Genomic DNA, 19,680 nt, shown 5'->3' on the forward strand with positions numbered 1-19,680 from the left:
AGCCTTTAGGGAATCGCACAGAGATGCTATTTAATGCTTGGAATACCTGTGAGATGTACAAATAATTTTAATTGGATAGCAACAGATACATTTGAAAGACAGGGTGAATAAATATTAGATCAAAAATACTGAAAAAAACTTGTATTTTTTTTAGATACCTTTATTTGTCTTCTGAAAGGAGTCATTGGTATCACTGAACTTCATTTAAAAGAAATTCAGTAGAGATAAATGAGCATTTTCCTTTCGTGGTGTTTCCAAGGTCTTACACTGAACATCGCAATCTAACTGCCTTTTTATTATCTCTGAAGAACAAAGATATACAGACCTACAAAAAGGTTATGATGCTTCTGATAAGACCTGATTGCAGTGAATCCTTTGTCTATCTAAAATGCCAAGCACATGCCTGTGTATTAAATTAGGGATTCACATTAAAATGGATATAACCTTTATAACAATTTATATGATGATTTTTAACAGGTATTAAGGTAGACATTAATGCCCTGGTGTTCTAATGAGTACAGCGAGTTATACATTTTAGTATTATTGGATGTAAATTATATTAAGCATGATGACTCCATTAAATATTCCCAATGTTTAATAGGCACAATTTGAAGTAGTAAGCAGCATTGCAGTATTGGGATTTATATTTCAATTTCCCAGAGAGTGCTCACGTTTTAATTAACCTAGAAGAAAACTGAGAATGCATTTTGTTCTACCTGAGGCTAAAACCAGTGTCCTTATCTTGAACTAGTTAGACATAAAGGAAGGTCATTAATAGCCAAGATTAAGGGAACTGTTAAGTATTTTGGTATTATGTCAGAATGCTGTGGATTGAGTATTTGTGATTAATGTTTTAGTATCATATTAGAATGTTGCATATTGGATCTTAATGTTAAATGTTGCAATAATTAAAGAAAAAACTAATGTGGTCGGGTTTGCACTTTTGTTAATGTGGGAAGATTATGAATAGGATCAAAAAGGCGATGAAAAGTAAAGGCTCCAACACTTCCACACCAACTTTCAGCGGGTCGGAAAGACACTTGAGGAAACCCAAGCTGCCTGGGTGACAAATTATTCACTGAGGGGGTTCCCTCGCCCTTCTCTCCACTCCGGGAGCTGCTGCTCCGGCACAGCTACAGAGACGCCTCTCACCGGATTTTACAGCACAAGGACGATGGTTGTGTGTGGAAGCCGAGCTGCGAACGCCCCACCTGGAGGGGGCTGGAGGGCAGGTTCTGTGAGGAGCGGCTGAGCGAGCCGGGGGGGCTCAGCCTGGAGAAAAGGAGGCTCGGGGGCGACCTCGTCGCTCTCTGCAGCTCCCTGACAGGAGGTTGTAGCCAGGTGCGGGTCGGGCTCTGCTCCCAGGGAACAGTGACAGGACCAGAGGACATCGTCTTAAGCTGAGCTAGGGGAGGTTTAGGTTGGACATTAGGAGAAATTTCTTCACAAAAAGAGCGATCGGACACTTGAACGGGCTGCCGTTCAAGGGAGGTGGCGGAGCCGCGGTCCCTGGAGGTGTTTAAGGAAAGACTGGATGTGGCACTCAGTGCCATGGTCTGGCTGGCACGGTGGTGTTGGGTCACAGGTTGGACTGCATGATCTCAGTGGTCTTTTCCAACCTAATTAATTCTGTGATGCCGCCGCGGGACGCGGGCTCGGGGCACAGCCCGCTGTGAGGGGGCAGGAAGGCGATCGCCCCTCACCGCCCCCGTGCCGACCCCGCCGAGGAGCCGCCCGGGGCAGCCCCGACGGCCCCGCGAACCGGAGCCATTTCCCGCAGGCAGCGGGTCCGCGCCGGGTGCCTCAGGCGGGCAAAATGGCGGCGGCAGCTGAGGGGAGGGAGCAGGGGCGGGGAGAGCACGGCCGCGCTCCGCCATCCTCCTCCTCATCCTCCTCCTCCCGCCGCCGGCTCGGCCCGGTCCCTGCTCCCCCTGCCCCGCTCCGAGCCCCGGCCACAGGTAGGTGCTCGCCTCGCTGAGGCTCTTTGTCGCGGGTTTGCCCCCCCCCCTGCCGTGCTGCCCGGCGACCCATCCTCTCCGGAGCTGAGATCACAGAGGTGTTTTTTGCGGTCGCTTGGTTGGGTCTTTTAATTTATGTGCCATCCGCAGATGAGGTGAGACCGAGGTGGGTTGGTGGGAAGAGTGGCGGCTCCGGTGGGAGCCCGCCTGGTCAGGGGCAGAGGTGCTTCGGGAGGAGGTGGCCTGTGACCTTTCCCAAACGTGGTCCTGAGATGCTCATCCCAAAGCTGGATGGGGAATGTTGTCCCAAAATGCTGCGTCCCCAGCCTCAGTGGGGGGTGGCATCAGCGCTGCTGAGCAGAGGGCCCCAGCCTGCTCTGGCTGGCTCCTGGCTGGAAAGTTGGCCTGTGGAATCGTTAACCAGGGATGTCTAACCAGTGGGATCTCTGACCGGGGGTGCAGGTGTCCGGGCACACAGGTGGGCACAAGGTGCGTCTGGGTTTGCCTGGACTGGGGATGCCACAAACTCTTCTTTATCTTCCACCACCGTCCACCCTCCTGTGCTAGCAGGGGGTTTGTAGTCCTCACTTACCCTCATGTGAAAACACCTGGAAGACCACCGGGGTAAGTATTTTTAAGACTTATGTGTTTCAACTGCTTAGGTGGCAGTCAGCTGTACACATATTCTGTAATCTGCTGGAAATAAACCCAAACCAAATTGAACTGGCCCACCACCAGCGTACATGAAGGATGATGTTCATTTAGACCAAAATTCGTGCCCTCCTGTGAATTTCTACCTAAATTTGAGGCAAGATTTGCTTTTTTTCCTTCTGTAATAGGAACAAAGAGAGGATATTGCAGGGGAGAACTGGTTAAGTGACTGTATGGTGTTGAAGCCCTTTTGCCATCCTTGTTGTGGCAGTATCCAAGTCGCATGGATCCCCGCTGGTGATGACAGGCTGTTGTGTGAATTGTTTGGGTAACCAGGCAAGTTGTCAAAGTGGGACCAGGCCTGTATGTCAGGAATGTATATTGAAGCCAGGTCCTGTAAACACTCACTGATCTATGGAGTCTTGTTGCTAGGGCTTTGCACTGGAATAAAGAGACACATGAGTCCCTCTTTGAAGTCCTCATGTGCTACCTGACTATCTGGAAGCCAGGAGGATGGTTGTGGATAGAGTTTCCGTAGTTTGTGAGCTTCAGTCTCAGGATTTTCATTTATAAATAAATTCACCTCTTTCCATGGCTCGTTTTGGAGTGGAGCCAAGCAGAACTATATTGTTTATGTGTGTAGATTTTTGTGTCTCACACAAAGATGCCTATTGTTTACCCAGAAACTGTAAGAGGAATGTTTTGTTAACATTTAGTTAGCAATATAAACTGACAAACACAAGCGCAGACCAGAAATCAAAACAAAAATAGCCCTTCTTGGAACAGAAAAACACAGCTGCCTGAAAACTGTTTTTCAAGGAAAACTATGCACCTATTGGTTCCAGGTTTGTTTTAAAACTCAGGTTCTGTCATTTATGTGCCTATAAAACTTCAGTTGCCTGTAACTTTACAGCAGCTTAGTCTCATACCCATGCACCCTCTAAACAATGCTTATTTTTCTAAAGAAGATTGGCTGAATTGTGATTTTTTTTTTTTTAAATTACATTTGAAATTTGTTTTTGGTTGGGTGTGTCACTGTTACATTTTCAAATTCCTGAGCTGACTGGGATGAATTCCCCTCTCCATTGTCAACATGTGTCTTTTCCATTAGGACTTGCTGCCTTCTCCTTACTTTAAGAAACTTTCAGTGGCTTGAAATACTGTGACCAAAAAATCCCTGTGTTTTAAATATTTTATATTTAAAAAAAATAAATTCCACGTCCTACATGGAGAGTAGTTACAGAGCCCGTGGGGTCCTGCTTTTCATGGTGGAGTGTATTGAATTAGTGGACCCTGAATGCAAATTTCCAGTCGTGATAATGCCCGTGAATGACCTTTAATCTCTCAGTTGTGGTGTTTCTGACTTCATTCTGTGATGACCAGCATCTACCTACAAATAAAAGGGGTAAATTGTTCTTAGAAGAGCCCAGAAGCATTTGGTATTTTAGAAAGAAGGGATCACAGCAGTTTGGCAACTCCATGGCAGCAGGGTGTTTAATTTTTAATGCAATGATGGCAATAGGGGTTTCTCAGACTGTACAGGTCCAGCAGAAGAAAGTCAGAATTTCAGAACTTGCACATCTCCTAATGCACACCAACATCTCTTTTTTAGAATTATTATTAATGAAGTGCTTTGGCACTGCGTTTCTGTGCTGGCTTTTTCACCCTATTTCTTAGCTTGAGTATTTCTACCTGTCATTCATAGACTCTTGCTTTCATGACTAGTAGCACAGAATTATATTTTAATATCATTGGTACCACCTTGCATTCATTATTTCTACACTGCCTGATCCCCTCTAAATGAGTATTTGTACCCGATTCCAGTTTGATGGGTCATTGTAAGTGTTTACAGGTTATCTTTTGTTTCCTTTTTTCCAGCTTTCTCCACTGACATACAGAAGAATATATGCTGACTCTGCTACAAACCACAAGTACTGTATTTATTTTTTTTTTATTTTATGTGTTTTAGGAAGCAGAAAGCGAACTCTTTAGTTCATTGTACTGCTGAGTACAGTGAGATCCTGTTCTGCAACTGGGCTGTGTAGGGAGGACACTAACAATGCTGATGTGGAAAGTAATTTTTAATGCTTCTACTAATATTTTCCTACATTGAGTTTGTTGCATAAGGCTTTGATTTTTACAGGGACCTCTGTGTGCCTGTAGCCTTGCACTTATGTGGCTACTCACTGAAATCCCTGACCCTTCTGTTTGTATAAGGAGATCCTTAACAGGATTATTTGGAATTAGAGCTCTGTGGCAAGATGCGATTGGAATTAGACCAGGTGGGGAAAAGTGTCACTTTTAGGAAGGTTGTTCTGGTGTGGAAATGAGCTGGTTTTATCATCTCCCAAGAACAGGTTATTTGTTTTATTCAGTGCCTAAAGCTTCAGATTAAAGAATATGTTCACGTTTTAAAATAGGTGTTTGCTTAGTAGTTGCATTCTGGCAGATTCTAACCCTGACGTGTCGGAATTCCACTGTAACTCAGTAAATAAAAATTAGACACGAGAATCCCCTGGATTCTGAGCTGCAGAATCAGTAATGTTTCCGTATTTTCCTTTCTGTTCTCTCACAGGAAAGATGGCCCTCAGCCAGCATTCCTGAGTCACAAGGATGGGGCCAGATGTACCTCTGCTCAACGATTACAAACAGGAGTTCTTCTTGAAGCGCTTTCCTCAGACTGTGCTGGGAGGTCCCCGGCTCAAATTAGGCTATTGTGCCCCTCCCTACATATATGTGAACCAGATCATTCTCTTTCTGACACCATGGGTTTGGGGAGGAGTAGGAACACTCTTGTACCAGCTGGGAGTCATGAAGGACTATTGCACTGCAGCATTGTCAGGAGGACTGATGTTTGTCACTGCACTTGCTCTCCAGATGACAAATCTACATGCAAAGCAGAAAACAGTGACAGTAGAGAGAATGCAAATTCAGAATACCCTGACAGATGAAGATGAGTTTGAATTTTCCAGCTGTGTAGGTTCAGAGACAGTAAAATTTATTATTCCTGGCAAGAAGTATATAATCAACACTGTATTTCATTCCCTTCTGGCAGGGGTATTGTGTGGGCTGGGAACTTGGTATTTGCTGCCAAACAGAATAACCTTGTTATATAGCAACATTGGAGGAACTGTTGTGATCTTTGTATTTGGATGGGTGACCATATGTATAGGAGAGTATTCATTAATCATAAACACAGCTACTGAAACAGCCACTTTCCAAGCACTGGATACTTATGAAATCACTGCTCTGATGAGACCTTTCTACATTTTTGTCTTTATTGCAGTGGATCTTGCACACAGGTAAACCTAATAATGCATTTAGCTAATTTAAGTAGTGGTTGTTCTGTGTATTTTTGATGAGAGAGATGAAATTATTCTTCTGAGGAAAATTTATTTTGGGATTTTAATCAACTGTAGGAACTTCGAAGAAAGAAACCAGATATGTGTATGGTGAAAATTGAGGCTCTGTGCTGTGTATAAAAGGTTCCTAAATTTTTATAGCATTCCATGTAAATTAGGAAGAACAGTTAAAGCAGTTTGTACATATGATACAGGTAAAATTGTCTTCTACCATGTAATTTTTAGTATTTTTGTACCAGAGCATTTCCATCACTATCCTTTTAAAAAATGTGTTTTGAAAACACATGTTCCTCACCTGGAATTGTAGATCTAAACACTGCAGACTTCAGGAATACTGCATTTATGTCCAGATTTCATCCCGGAATATATTCTCATTTAATCTCTGCAAAACAATTGCAGAGTGTTTTAAACAACAGGCAAAAAAAAAAAAAAAAAAGGACTCTAAATTTGGTTTTAATGAATGGATAAGCAAATGCGAGCATTGCTATATCTTGGTTGTATGGATTTTGAACTTGAATTTTTAAATGCTCTTGTAATACAAAAGAGCTACAAATAGGAGACTTCTATATTTCTGTTTTTCAGATGGCTTTTTCTTAACAAGTATTTGCAGAATCTCTTAAAGCAAGATGCTTTTAGATTTACCTTATGCATTCATTCTCCCTGTCGAGTGATATTTATATCACTTTGTCACATGTACATATTTTATGGTTGGGGTACTTCAGATGCATTAAAAAAAAAAAAAGCATGTTTGATTTTACTAGTTTTGCACTTGGAGATGTCTGTGTTAAAGATTTACCCTCATTTCCACTTCGGTTAAGTTAGGAGAATTATACTCCAAATTCTTCTTTTAATTTCCTGAGGAGAAGATTCAGACATTGTCTAAATTCCTGATAAAATTCCTTTGAGGCTTACTTGCTTATTTATTAAAAAGTAGAGAGAAACCAAATATCTTGGCAGTCCACCTTTAACTGAATTAGCTAGCTGGTGAACTACATATGACACAGAATTTATGCAGATTTCTGACACTGATCTTTGTATTTTTACAGGATGATTTTGACACTTTTATATAGAAAATAATATTTTATATTCCTAAAGAGAGTTTAGGTGTACAGGCAACACGCCAGTTCTTCCAGTGTTAAGACTTACCTCTTGGGTCTTGGACTGGCATAAAGTTTTGCTTTTGTGATTCTGAAAAAACACTTTGCATTTTTTTTGTTAAACTATTGAGGTTTTGGAGCCTGTGGACCTTTCTTTTTGTGTAAGTATTTCTTCAGTGTATTATCACAGCAGTATCCAAACAACTGGGATAATTACATCACTGCATTCATCTGCGTAATCCAAAGACTTCAAATCTCTTAAATGGAAAATTGGGCTGTGTTCTGATGTTCTAATTAATGTGTTACTGCCCCAAGCATAAATGTATGTCCTTATTTTTCCTTTTAAAGCATCGTAATTGAGGTTTTGTAGGTTGAATACGTAATGGTTTTACTTTGGGATTTGCTGTGTATTTAAACGAAAAGCCTTCCCACACATAAGTTACCCTTCCCTTCACAGAAGTCAAATCCATTTCTTCTTTTATCCAGGTTTGCTGTCAACGCACCCATTCTAGAACAGACAAACCAGATTTTGCACATCCTATTTCTTTTCCTGCCATTCTTGTGGGCAATGGGAATTCTGCCCCCGCTTGACGCACTTTTTCTGTGGGGAATGGAACAACTGTTGGAGTTTGGACTAGGAGGTTCACCTATGTCAAGTAACACAAAGTAAATGTTTATATGATTGTAAAATATATCAGTATTGTTCATAACCTTTTTCTTTTCAAGCAAATCTTTTTTATTTTCTCCTTCACAGGTTATTAGTAATGTTTCTCATTTCTGCTGGAACAGCAATAGCATCGTATTTCATTCCCAGCACTCTCGGTGTGATCCTCTTCATGACTGGATTTGGGTTCATACTGAGTCTTAACCTAAGCGAGATTGGTTTTGCCTTCAATCACACCATGATCAGCCACTTAGCCTCCAGCAAACCTAAAAATATGCACAGAGGTCTTAGGATGCAATTTGGGTGGAGGGAATTTATTTTCTATTTGACTGTGTTGACATTTGCCCTCACGGAAGCGAGTCTGCTGCACCGATTTGCAGGCTCTTCATCATTCTCCCAGGCCAGTCCTCAGGCCATAGCAAGTTACATTCTGATCCTATTACTTATAATTATGTGGATTCTTAGAGAGATTCAGAGAGTGTACTTGTTTGGAGTCTTCCGAAACCCCTTTTACCCAAAGGATGTCAGGACTGTGACTGTGTTCATGGAGAAGCAAAGAAGGCTAATGAAAGTTGGTGTTGTCAGGAGGATTTTACTAACACTAGGTAGGAATACACACTGTCTGTTGTTTGTTAGATGATGCTTGTAGGGAGATTGAAACAACACTAGAACTGCTGTATGTGCAAGATTCTATAAATGAGCTAAAAAACCAAATAGCTTGAAATACTTGTTGATGTCTTGGTAAATTGTGCATTGAGGTCAAAGTTACTGGTCCAGAATATTTGAAAGTGGTTTTATTTATTTTTTTTAGGGGTGAACCTAAAAAGTTCAGCTTTTTAAAAGCCCAGCTCAGAAAGCAAGGCCTTTTAAAGGATTTTAGTTATGGCTTAAGTACTCACTTTTGAAAAAAATGGCACTTGCAGATTTTTTAAAAGGTTCTCACAACAAAGTGATCTAAGAGTTTTCAAATGACTAAATATTTGGTTCTTACAACTTGCTAGGAAAGGGAACCTCCTTTCTGGTAGGTCAGGGAGAAATGCATCTGCTTTGAGGGAATAAAAATTTGATTTAAACTATTTCATAAAGAAGCATTAATTTGGGAAAGTGGATTGATGACTGCTATTCCATGTTTATTTTTACTTATTTGAGTATTCCCATTCTCTTGGAGAAACAAATAAAGGCCAGAAAAAAAGTGATAGCAAGTAACAACTGAGCACTGATGTAAATGTTTGCTGTCCTGGGCCATTAGTGCAAACAAGCTGTTCGATATCCTGGGAGTGTAACACAAAGAGGAGTTTGATAAGGAAGGGAAGAGTTTTTTTATTAAGATTTCCATTCTGCAATAAGACTGCTTACCTCTGTAGACTTTTATTATGTTTTTGAAAGGAAATCAATGATTGTTTTATTTCAATTCCAGTGTCTCCGTTTGCTATGATAGCGTTCCTGTCACTAGACCGTTCGCTACAAAACCTTCATTCTGTGTCTGTTTGCATTGGATTCACGAGAATATTTAGGATGGTAATTTGAATTTTAAATCTGTTAGCCTAAGAAATGCTCTTCTGCGTGATTTAAGTATTAAGGTGGCTTGGAAGAAACGTTCCAGGTCATGAAAGCAGAGATAAATAGATACATTTTTAAATGTGTGTCTAACATATCTCTGTTTTAGGTCTGGCAGAATACAGAAAATGCCTTACTGGACATTGTGATTGTGTCAATAGCACAAATGTTGGTGTTTAATCCAGACCTCTGGTGGAACAGAAGCCTTGATACAGGAATCAGACTCTTGCTGGTAATTGTCATAATGTAAATTTAAGCAGGTAGTTGTCACTTAAAGTCCTTATTTCCTTGCTTTCTCCTATTAGAGAATTACAGAGCCCAGAAGCCAAAAACTGTGTACTAAGATAAATAGTAACACCAGTCAATGATAGCCATGCTTAATTTTCATAAAATCATTGTAGCCAAGGCAGCTCTGGCGGTGCTGAATGTGACACGGGCTACAAATGACATGCTTGTTGTCTGTACCCCACAGGTTGGTCTCCTCCGGGATCGCCTGCTCCAGTTTGTGTCCAAGCTGCACTTTGCCTTGGCCATTCTCTTGACATCGTGGACAGAGAAGAAACAGCGCCGGAAATCCACCGCCACCTTGATCACCCTCAACGTGGTTTTCTTCCCCATCCTGCTGACCCTCATCGCCATCTCCGCCCTCCTTTCCTCCCCGTTGCTGCCGCTCTTCACGCTGCCCGTCTTCCTGGTCGGGTTTCCCAGGCCTGTCCGGAGCTGGCCGGGACCTGTGGGTGCCACGGCCTGTGTGTGCCCCGACACCGTGTACTACCAGCAGCTGGTGCCCAGCCTGGCTGTGGCCCTGCAGTCTGCACTGGCCACTGGGAGCCTGGGTAGGTGCACAGCAACACTGATGAAGCTAAATACCTTAGGAAAGGTGATTTTGCTGGAGAATGGGAGAACCGTGGTTTAAACCGCGTTTCACGGCGTGGGTTAAATCTGATGCTCAGAGATTGTTCAGTTGAGGAAAAAGTGGGTACTTTGATCCTTCTCGTACAGTCAGCCAGCGATAGGACGAAGAGAAACGGCCTCAGGTTGCACCAGGGGAGGTTTAAGTTGGATATTAGGAAAAATTTGTTCACTGTAAAGATTGTCAAGCATTGGAACAGGCTGCCCGGGCAAGTGGTGGAGTCACCATCCCTGGGGGCGTTCAGAAAACGAGTAGATGTGGCACTTGTTGCCCTGGTTTTAGTGGACATAGTGGTGTTCAGCCAAAGGTTGGCCTCTGATGATCTTGGAGGTCTCTTCCAACCCTAATGGTTCTATGACCTCTACTTGTTACATTCCCATAAAAAAAACCCCTGTGGTTTGTTCCCTTTAAGGAGAAATTAAATGGTGATGAAACAGTCTCAGTCCTAATGTTTTTATACTGAACAAAAAGGATGGAATGCGTTCATCCCACCTAACTGGAGGCAATAAATTGAGTTCTCTTGCCAGACAGCACAGAGAAGGATGTGTGTCACACTGCTCTCTGTGGCTGTGTCCTTCTCTGCAGCAATCCCATTGCTCAGGATCCAGAAGCTGGCTTTGCTGATTTGGTTCTGTTACTGGGTTATGGTGAATATGGACTGGATGTTTATAAAATACATGATGTAGCACAACTAGCAGTATTCGGTTGAGAGCAGAACCAGTTGGTAAGACTTAATGTCATATCTTGTGCAGGCAGTCGGGGCAGGATTGTAACAGCACTTGTGGGTTTACAGCCTGTGAAAGGCATCGTGAGGGGGATTTCACAGAATTACAGAAACAGAGGTGAAGAAATGCCTGGTCTTTTTCCCAGCTGGAGACAGGATAACTGTTAAAATTGCAAGCTCGTTGTCTCGAGGAACAGCCTTTGTGTAACCTAAATAATCAGAAGATTGCTGCCCTTAGACAAGAGGCAAGTATTTACATAAGCCTCTTAGGAAATGGCTTATGATTAGACAAAATGGACTAATATTTGAAGGCAGTGGAAGTTAGCCTTAATCATGCCTTTTTGAAGAATATAACCAAGTGCTTTACTTTTACATTTGCTGCACTGTTAGTACTGATTAGAGGGAGGTATTAAACTAGGAAGTGTTTTTCCTCTAGAGAGAGATACTTCAGTTTGCCTACAGCATCAGCCCATCTGTGTTTTATATATACAATAGATATATTTATATAATATATATATATTTATATCTCTCTTCTGTGTTATGTCTATACATATTTTTATAGGGGTTTTTTTCCCCTTTGCCATAATGACTGTGATGGCATGTCTGCCTCAGAATAAATAATTTAAAAGACTAGTCCTGAGGGGGGAGAAAAAGTCTCTTCTTTAATGGGAAAATCTGTGAATGAACGTCTTCAAGCAAGAAAAAATGTGGTGTTCTCAGATGAGTTCAAAATGAAGCAGTACCACTTTGTGTGTCACTAATTTAAACCCGTACTTTTTCTCTGTGTAAAGGAGTTTTAGTAGCTTTAACAGCTAGCAAGAAAGGAATTAAAATCTTTGCAAAATGTTAGCAAGAAAATGCACTTCATTAGCTCAGTGGGATAGAAAAGGTTACTTAAATTTTAACCACAGCTTAATGGTTGGTTTCACTCATTTCATCTTACAGCGTTCTAAAACTGAAATTCTCTGTGCAAGTGAGTGGTCACTGGACATGAGTGACAGCAGAAGCAGGTCATAAACTGGCAGCAAAGTCATGCTTAAGGATAGAACCATTGTTTTGGGGAAGTTGACATTAGGCTATAATTCAAATACAGTATAACAACCAGTTCTTAGAAAGTTTGGCCTTGCACTTTTTATTGAAATAGGTAGAAAAGAGAAAAGGTACCTTTTGTGTGGCTTTTTTGGACACAAGTGTCATTAATTTTTGCAGTGGGATTTTTGAGTACTAACTGCTTTGGTGTCGTTCAGAACCCCATTTTCAAATTCCAGTTTATTTTGTGTGGCTGTATTTTTGGCAATGTCAAGCTTAATACAGTGGGATCAGATTTATTTACGCACAGACACACAAAGGTGTTTCAGAATGACTGCAGATGATTTCCTCTGTATCTGCTGTTCGTGCTCAGTGTGCCTGATGTTGATTCACAAATATTTAAGGATGAGCAGGTGCTCTTGCCGTGTCTCTATTTATGTGTCGGTAAAATGGGTGTGGTGTTGTGTCACTGGTGAGCTGACACTTGGCAGAATCATTTACACTCTGGATTTCACATTGTAGGGGATATTTTAGGAAGAAATATAGAAGATACTTCAGGATAGTAGGAAGAAATTTTCACCTGTGAGGGTGGTGAGGCCCTGGCACAGGTTGCCCAGAGGACCTCTGGTTGCCCCATCCCTGGAAGTGTTCAAGGTCAGGTTGGCTGGGGCTTGGAGCAACCTGGTCTGGTGGGAGGTGTCCCTGCCCATGGCAGGGGGTTAGAACTGGATGATCTTTAAGGTCTCTTCCAACCCAAACCATTCTGTGATTCTGTGATTTCCTAATAAAGCTGGAACACAGACAATCAGTTTAGGAACTGGTGCTGTAGGTAACAAATCCTGATTAGTTATGTATTTATTTCTCCCATAACAAATAAACTTCTTACTCCACAGCAGATTGGGCCATTGGGGTACTCCTGTGCTATATCATGATTCTTTAATGCATTCAGTCATAAGAATTTTAGGTCTCCAGAGAACATCAGTGGGAACTGAGTGGTTGGAAACGCAGCCAAAGATGATCTTTAATCATGAAAATCATCTCTACAAAGGGAATTAAGGGTGGGGTTGCTTAACCCTAGTGCAGTATTAATATTGTAGCCTGCAGTTGTGTGAGGGTTTCCCAGTTTTCCACAGCTTTTCTCAAAGTTAACACTGCAGTTTCAAGATCCAGCTTTGCAGCTGGTTTCTTTAGGATTCTAAGGTCCTAGTTAGCCAGTTTTAACTGGTTGTGATGTTGATGCAGAAATATTTTGTGTTTGCAGTTGAATCCTTCCATTGGCAGGGAGAAAAGGTTTTCATCACTATGATACCAAAGTAATACATAGTTTTTGTTGTTTTTTTTCCCTTGTCTAGGTCTCTCTCTACCTGGATCACATTACTTGTGCCGCTTTCAGGACAGGCTGATGTGGATATTGGTGCTGGAAAAAGGCTTCACGTACTGTGGTGTTAACATTAAGGTAACTCTGCTGAGCACTGAGATATTCTTGTTTGGAAATCATGAAAACATTCTGCTGTGTAGCATTTCATCAGTGTAACTGATTTACCTGATGCTATAGTTAATTTTTTAAGATGAGGGTTATACTAGCCAGTCATGTGTAGCACATGTGGAATTTATCATCCAGCTTGTGACACAGTATCTTCAATAGAATGGCTGATAAGATCTGGATGGGGCAAAGATTCATTTAAGACATTGATCTGTGTCTAGTATTGCAGTGAGTGCTCTGTTATTGCATCTGCTCATCTAGCTGTTCTCTCCAGTTAGATTTATAGGTTCAGTGGTGGAAAGTATTGACAATGGCACTTATATTTTAATTCAGAAAAAATGTTGTTGGAAGCAAACAACTTGCTAGCATATAAAGACATGTCCTGGTGCAGACTAAGAGGAAGTTGTTTTCATGTGTGCTTTAGGGGCTAGAACTGCAGGAAACGTCCTGTCATGCTGCTGAAGCTCACAGAGTTGACGAAATTTTTGAAATGGCTTTTGAACATCAGGAGCGCACGAAGATTCTCTCTCCCAACCCCCATTTTGGACACATCCTGACTCCTTGTACTGTGGTACCTGTGCGGCTGTACTCCGATGCCAGGAACGTGTTATCTGGAATCATTGACTCTCATGAGAATTTAAAGCACCTGAAAGATGATTTCATTAAAGTGCTCGTGTGGATGCTTGTCCAGTATTGTTATAAAAAATCAAAGATGTGGGAAAGCCCAGGCAGTGCCAACAAGAACAAACAAGGATCATTTCCAGAAAAACAGCACAGTGGTGCAGTAGGAAGATCCAGGGCTCCAAGGGAAGACGACAGCTTTAGTGTGGATACAGTGGAGGACTGGACTGATGATAGTGACATTTTTGATTTTGAACCCAGTGGCAGAACAAAAGACAGAAAAGAACCTGGGCAGTTGGGACTGACACCAAAAGTGCACCTGTCCATTCCAGGGTCTGTGGAAACACAGAGCCAAGACTTCACAGAAGAAATGTCACCAGAAGATAAATTGTACAGGGCTGTGGTGCTTGGGCTGCCTGCTGTAGACAAAGGGAAACAGCCAGAAGTGTTGTCTCGGGTTGAATTCAGTTGCTCTTACTCAGAGCTGTTGAGCATCCCTGAGGAATGGAGAACAGCACCGGTACCGCCTTCCAAAGTCAGTGAGATGAGGCAGAGGTTTCCAGAGGAATGGTACCACTTCGTTCTGAGTCAGCTGGACTTTTTCCATCTGAAAGAAAAACCTTCCAATTTACTTGCAGACCTCATGGAAGATAAAGCTTTGAAGGACTTGTACATCCAGGGAGTGCTGTCGTGTTGCTTTGGTCTGTTTGGCCTGGATAACGCTGTGCCTGCCCCGAGCCACGTGTTCAGGGCCTACACTGGGGGCATTCCCTGGTCTGTGGGTTTGGACTGGCTAACAGGCAAACCAGAGCTATTCCAGCTGGCATTAAAGGCATTCAGGTAAAAGAAAAACATTCCCTCATATATATGAAAAAATTAGAGAGTCCTGTGCTTTGGAAGTGAATACCACTTCATTGAAGTTATGTTTAAGCGGTGTCATTTAAATGTATTTGTAGCTTCTTCCTACATAACCATTGCCTGTGACCCCTGGCAGTGAAGCCTGTGGTATGGAGTTTTCTTCTTTCCTCCCTTCCCCACAGCAGCTGTCTCCAATCTGCTGTGTTAAGCGGGGAAAAAACAACCCATTTTCATTGTCCCCATATCTAAGAGAATTCCGATGGATTTGGATTTTGGCATTTTCCATTATCAGGCAGCAGGAACGGTGTTGGAGGGGAATGAGAGAAGCTTAAGCTGATATGTTTTAGATCTGGGTGGGCTAAAAGCACAGCCAGACCGACTGGCCGTGGCTCAGCTGACAAGCAGTAACTGACAGGGTTTGGTGGAGCCTTTTTCCACCTTCTGTGGCCTGAAGAGTCTTTCTCCCTCCTGTCTTTGCTGCACAAGTGACCATGTGGTGTTCTGCACCTTTCAGATACACTTTTAAACTTATGGTGGACAAAGCCAGCCTGGGTCCGGTGGAGAACTTTGAAGAGCTGGTGAATTATCTGGAGGAATATGACAGCGATTGGTACATTGGGCTGGTGTCAGACCTGGAGTGGCAGCAGGCAGTTCTGCAGGAAAAGCCATACCTTTTCTCACTGGGGCATGACCCAAGCATGGTAAGAAGAAGAATTACTAGTGAGCAAGGTCTAAATTTGGTTTTCCTTTCCACTGTTCTTTCTTTTCCCTTTGTAATTGTGTTCCCTGATGCTGTGCAAAGTTTATGTTTGTACTAGAGAGGAACTGACGCTACTGTTGTTGAAAATCGCACCACAGGTACAGCAGCATTTCCTGATTATCTCCCTAGATGGGAGAGTCAAAACCAGGAGACTGGTTTATGTACTTTACTGTGTTTAAAGGGATGATATTCATGGCATGTAGCCCCAAGGTGTCATTGAGCCTTGTAACCAAACTGCTCGTGTCTCGTCTCGGAGAACGCGCTGGCCACCGTGATCTGTTTGTTCTCACAGGGAATTTACACAGGGCGAGTCCTCACCCTTCAGGAATTGCTGGTCCAAGTGGGAAAGCTGAATGCTGAGGCTGTCCGAGGTCAGTGGGCCAACCTGTCCTGGGAGCTGCTCTATGCCACCAACGACGACGAGGAGCGGTACAGCATCCAGGCACACCCGGTGCTGCTGCGCAACCTGACGGTGCAGGCTGCCGACCCGCCCCTGGGCTACCCCGTGTACTCCTCAGAGCTCCTGCAGCTCCCTCTGCTCTAGAATGTCCTTCTCTTTTTTTATTATGACTGTTGTTATTTTGTATTTTTCACCTGCATGTTGGGAATCAAATGCTCGTGCTCCATTTGTGCACTACAGATCAGGTCTTTCTCTCGGTGGCGGTGCCAGGCCGGCGCATGTCCTTGGCACAGAGATGGTGCTGGCCAGAACCTTCAGCAGGCAGGAAGCTTGGAATTGTTTTCCTGTTGCTGGAATGTGAGACACCATTGCCTGTGTGGCTGACGAGCCAGATGCTGAAATTCTCTTCTCCAGTTTAGAGGGGAGCAGCACGATTCTGATCATTAACTATTTTTGGTGCATTTTTACTTTTTTTTTTTTTCTTGGACAGGTGACTTGCACTGCCAGTCAGGTTACAGCTCCCTGTAGTACTGTCTACCCCAGAGTTGGCAACCAAAGTGTACATAGGACTATTTATATGAGGGGTTTTTTATTCTGGCCATTTTTTATTGGACTGAGTTCAGTTCTAGCATTTGTTATATGACTTTAACTGATATTCCATAGTTGTTTTAAGTTCTCAGCCATGCTTTAACAAAAGTGAGTTCCAAGGGACAATTTTTACAAAAGTATTTGTTTTGGTAAAGAGAATTTATATAAAACAGTGTGTGCTCTGACACACTGATAACCTGTGTGACCTACTGATGAAAGAAGTAAATGTGTGTAATTAGGAGAGTACAAATGGAATAATTTCATCTCCTTCCAGTATCCATATGTATGATATATATTATATATATTATGTTATTTGCAACCTATATCCACCTCACTAACCAGTCTTCCACAAATACAGTGAGAGCTTGATGATGGAGGGGGGGAGGTGGAAATCCAACTGTCTACGCCAGAAGTAATTTATTTTTTTTAACCTTACCACAGGTTGGAACAGACTTTGGCAGCTGGTTTGCAATATTAGTCTCCTCGAAAGCAGGTCTGGGTCCAGTCTCCAGTGGCTCATTGATCCTGTTCACTACCACCCCTTAGTACATAAATGTGCTTTCTCTGTAGGTCAGCAGTTACAATGTAGGTACTGCTGGCAAATGCTGAGCAGGGAGCAGGTAATTATATTTCCTTAACCTATAGAATGAATTTAAATCAGACCTGCTCCTTAACTGAAGTAGAACTGGTTTAGAACACCCAGCCTAGTCTGATTTGGAGCATGTTTATTACTTTTACTCCTCATTGTCACAAAGCAGTGTACTTGGGTGCTGGCTGTTTCTTCTGGTCAGTCACTATAAATGATTTTTAAAAACTATGCACGTGGTGTAGTGGAATTCCAAAGCAGTCAGGAGACACCTGTTTGGTGCCATGCTCGGCCCTGAGCAGCATCTGGAAATTCAGAGTCATGGAAGAGATCTGGAAGGGGCTTGTAGAGAGAACCTATTTCAGCTCCCTCAGAAGGAACTACCCTGGCAAATGTTTACTCTGATTTAAAACTTCCAATACCAGGAGTGTCACGAACCCCTCAAGTAGTTCACTCCAGTTCTCTGCTATTGCAGCAATTGGAAAGTTGGGAGTTATTTCCTGAATCCAATTAACCCTCCCTGCCTCATTGTAAACCTCTTAATACTTGTCTTCCATACGGTCACAGAAAATTTAATGACCTTTTTTTTTTGCAGCAGCAGTCTTTTATTCAGAGATAGCTGTGATTTCTGCCCTCATTCTTTGTCTTTTGTAAACTGAATAAAGTAGTTGAGAAGAAAAATGAGAGCTGTGATGCTTTTCCCTTGGTTTCCTCGGGTTCTCTCCATATGGTACCCACCCTTCTTGAGGAGTGTTGCTGGTAACTGGCCCCGGAGTTCCAGCAGAGATCCTGATTGGTACCAGATGGAGGAGCACAATTAGTGATGGGCAGAATTCCTGTTTGTGCACAGGAATGTGGGGCTGGGCTGTAATGCCCTGCAACATGCTGTCCCCTGCTATCACAGGCAGCGTGTCCCATGCCCCTCACTCTCTGCTGCACGGAGCCATCGGCACATCCCACATTTTTTGCTGCAGTGTGATCCCAGTTCCCAGTGCCCTTTCCTGTTACACTCTTTTATATTCTTTTTTGGCAGAAACAAAAGTTACAGCCTCTTGTTCTGTGCAGCTGACTGCCCCTGTTCAGCATGTTGGTTTGTTTGCCTGCTCTTGAACCATGTCCTGTTTGGTTTGGAGCATTTCTTTGATTTACCAGAAATTCAGGAATGAGGGCACCTTCCAGCCTGGCCCTGTCTGCGTGCACAGGCTCCTGTTGGGGTTACCACTGTACTGCACTCAGGATGCAGGCCTGGGCTTGGCACAGGCCACCCCACCACTTCCCCCTGTGACCCCTGAGAGCTGCTCTGCTTTGTAACCACGTGTGTGCACCAGCTGTACTCAACTCCTACAACACCTCCTTGCTTTACAGGCTGTGATGTTCAGCACACAAAGGTAAGTGTAAGACACCTTCATCGTGGCTTTGGAGAACCTTTATTTAAATGACATCAGTTTTACATCCTTAGTAGAGGCTTCTCATCCCCTTTTTTGAGGGGGAAGAGAAGGTGGGAGGGAGGTGGGAGCTGGTGTGTTGTCAAGTGGAATAAACCTTCCACTCATGACATTTGCCAGTTGATTAGGGGTTTTGGTTGGGGTTTTTCTTCCCAGACAGTACTTTCCATCTTTGTCATGGCATAAACATGATTTGCTCTGGTTGGAAACTTCCCATAATTTACAAATGGGTTGTTAGTCTTTTATTATCACTCAGTGAAGTAAGGATTTTTCTTACCTGGATAGTGTGTGGCCAGAGGTACATCCAGAGATTACTGAGGAGTTTGTCAACAGCAAGGTCACCAAGGGAATAAGTGCAGGTGAGTTAACCAATGCAGAGGAGTGGTACCTTAGCCAAGGGCTGAATTAGGTGTCAGTGCCATGATAAACATTTTAAAAGTGCAGTTCTTGCTTCCTCATGGCTGCTGCCGCTGCCCAATGCACCACCAGTGCTGCTGAGATTGGCCTCTGCTCCGTACAGGAACTAGAATCCAGCTTCTATTTCACACTGTAATTGCCAGAGGCTGTCCTGCTGCAGGAACATTCCCCGCTCCTCTCTCCTGCTGCTCTGTAGTTTTAACAAGTGCCAGGTTTAGCACAGGGCTAAGCACTGCCTAAAATGGGTTGCAAGAACAGCATTGCTCCCTCCCTTCCCCACTGCCCCAGCCACTGTTTGCCTTCACCAAAAGCCACAGGACTGAGGCCTGTGGACCCCGGAGGGGTGCCAAGACCCAAAGATTAAGTAACTTCTAAACATTGTTTCAGAACTTCAGGGATTTAGCCCTCAATACACATTTTCTTCCAGGAACACTTCACAAGCACAGACTAGACATTTGGTTTTTTTGCTCAACGAGAATTAGGAATGAAAGGGAGGGAAACAGGATCCTGGGGTATATAATTTTTAGGCTGCTCACCAGGTATTTGCCAATGTCATAGAAGCAGAAA

General features: G+C 43.1%; 1 protein-coding gene across 9 annotated transcripts; it reads left to right on the top strand.

The window, feature by feature from the left end:
- Positions 1-1,150: 1,150 nt before the first annotated feature.
- On the top strand, positions 1,151-17,935 carry PCNX4 (pecanex homolog 4 (Drosophila)). Of its 9 annotated transcripts, none has more exons than XM_017807615.1 (12): positions 1,151-1,341; positions 4,488-4,540; positions 5,185-5,911; positions 7,555-7,734; positions 7,823-8,337; positions 9,150-9,250; positions 9,399-9,521; positions 9,762-10,125; positions 13,308-13,411; positions 13,863-14,899; positions 15,432-15,618; positions 15,970-17,935. In XM_017807615.1, the coding sequence occupies exons 3-12, from the start codon at positions 5,223-5,225 to the stop codon at positions 16,219-16,221; spliced, it is 3,552 nt and encodes a 1,183-aa protein (XP_017663104.1). In that variant the 5' UTR covers positions 1,151-1,341; positions 4,488-4,540; positions 5,185-5,222; the 3' UTR covers positions 16,222-17,935. The 9 variants fall into 9 exon arrangements, with proteins under 9 accessions (XP_017663104.1, XP_017663099.1, XP_017663108.1 ...); XM_017807610.1 differs by lacking the exon at positions 1,151-1,341 and adding an exon at positions 1,811-1,958; XM_017807611.1 differs by lacking the exon at positions 1,151-1,341 and adding an exon at positions 1,989-2,582.
- The last annotated feature ends 1,745 nt before the right edge of the window (positions 17,936-19,680 follow it).

The sequence above is a fragment of the Lepidothrix coronata genome, unplaced genomic scaffold (genome assembly GCF_001604755.1).
Source record: "Lepidothrix coronata isolate B3197 unplaced genomic scaffold, Lepidothrix_coronata-1.0 Scaffold19, whole genome shotgun sequence".
Classification (NCBI taxonomy): Eukaryota; Metazoa; Chordata; class Aves; order Passeriformes; family Pipridae; genus Lepidothrix; species Lepidothrix coronata.

What these genes read in the sequence shown, in the direction of transcription:
- PCNX4 (XM_017807615.1), top strand. Translation starts at nt 5,223, where the DNA reads ATGGGGCCAGATGTACCTCTGCTCAACGATTACAAACAGGAGTTCTTC. An exon ending in GAGGATTTTACTAACACTAG is followed by an intron (nt 8,338 to 9,149) that starts GTAGGAATACAC and finishes TTTCAATTCCAG; the next exon opens with TGTCTCCGTTTGCTATGATA. An exon ending in ACTGTGGTGTTAACATTAAG is followed by an intron (nt 13,412 to 13,862) that starts GTAACTCTGCTG and finishes TGTGTGCTTTAG; the next exon opens with GGGCTAGAACTGCAGGAAAC.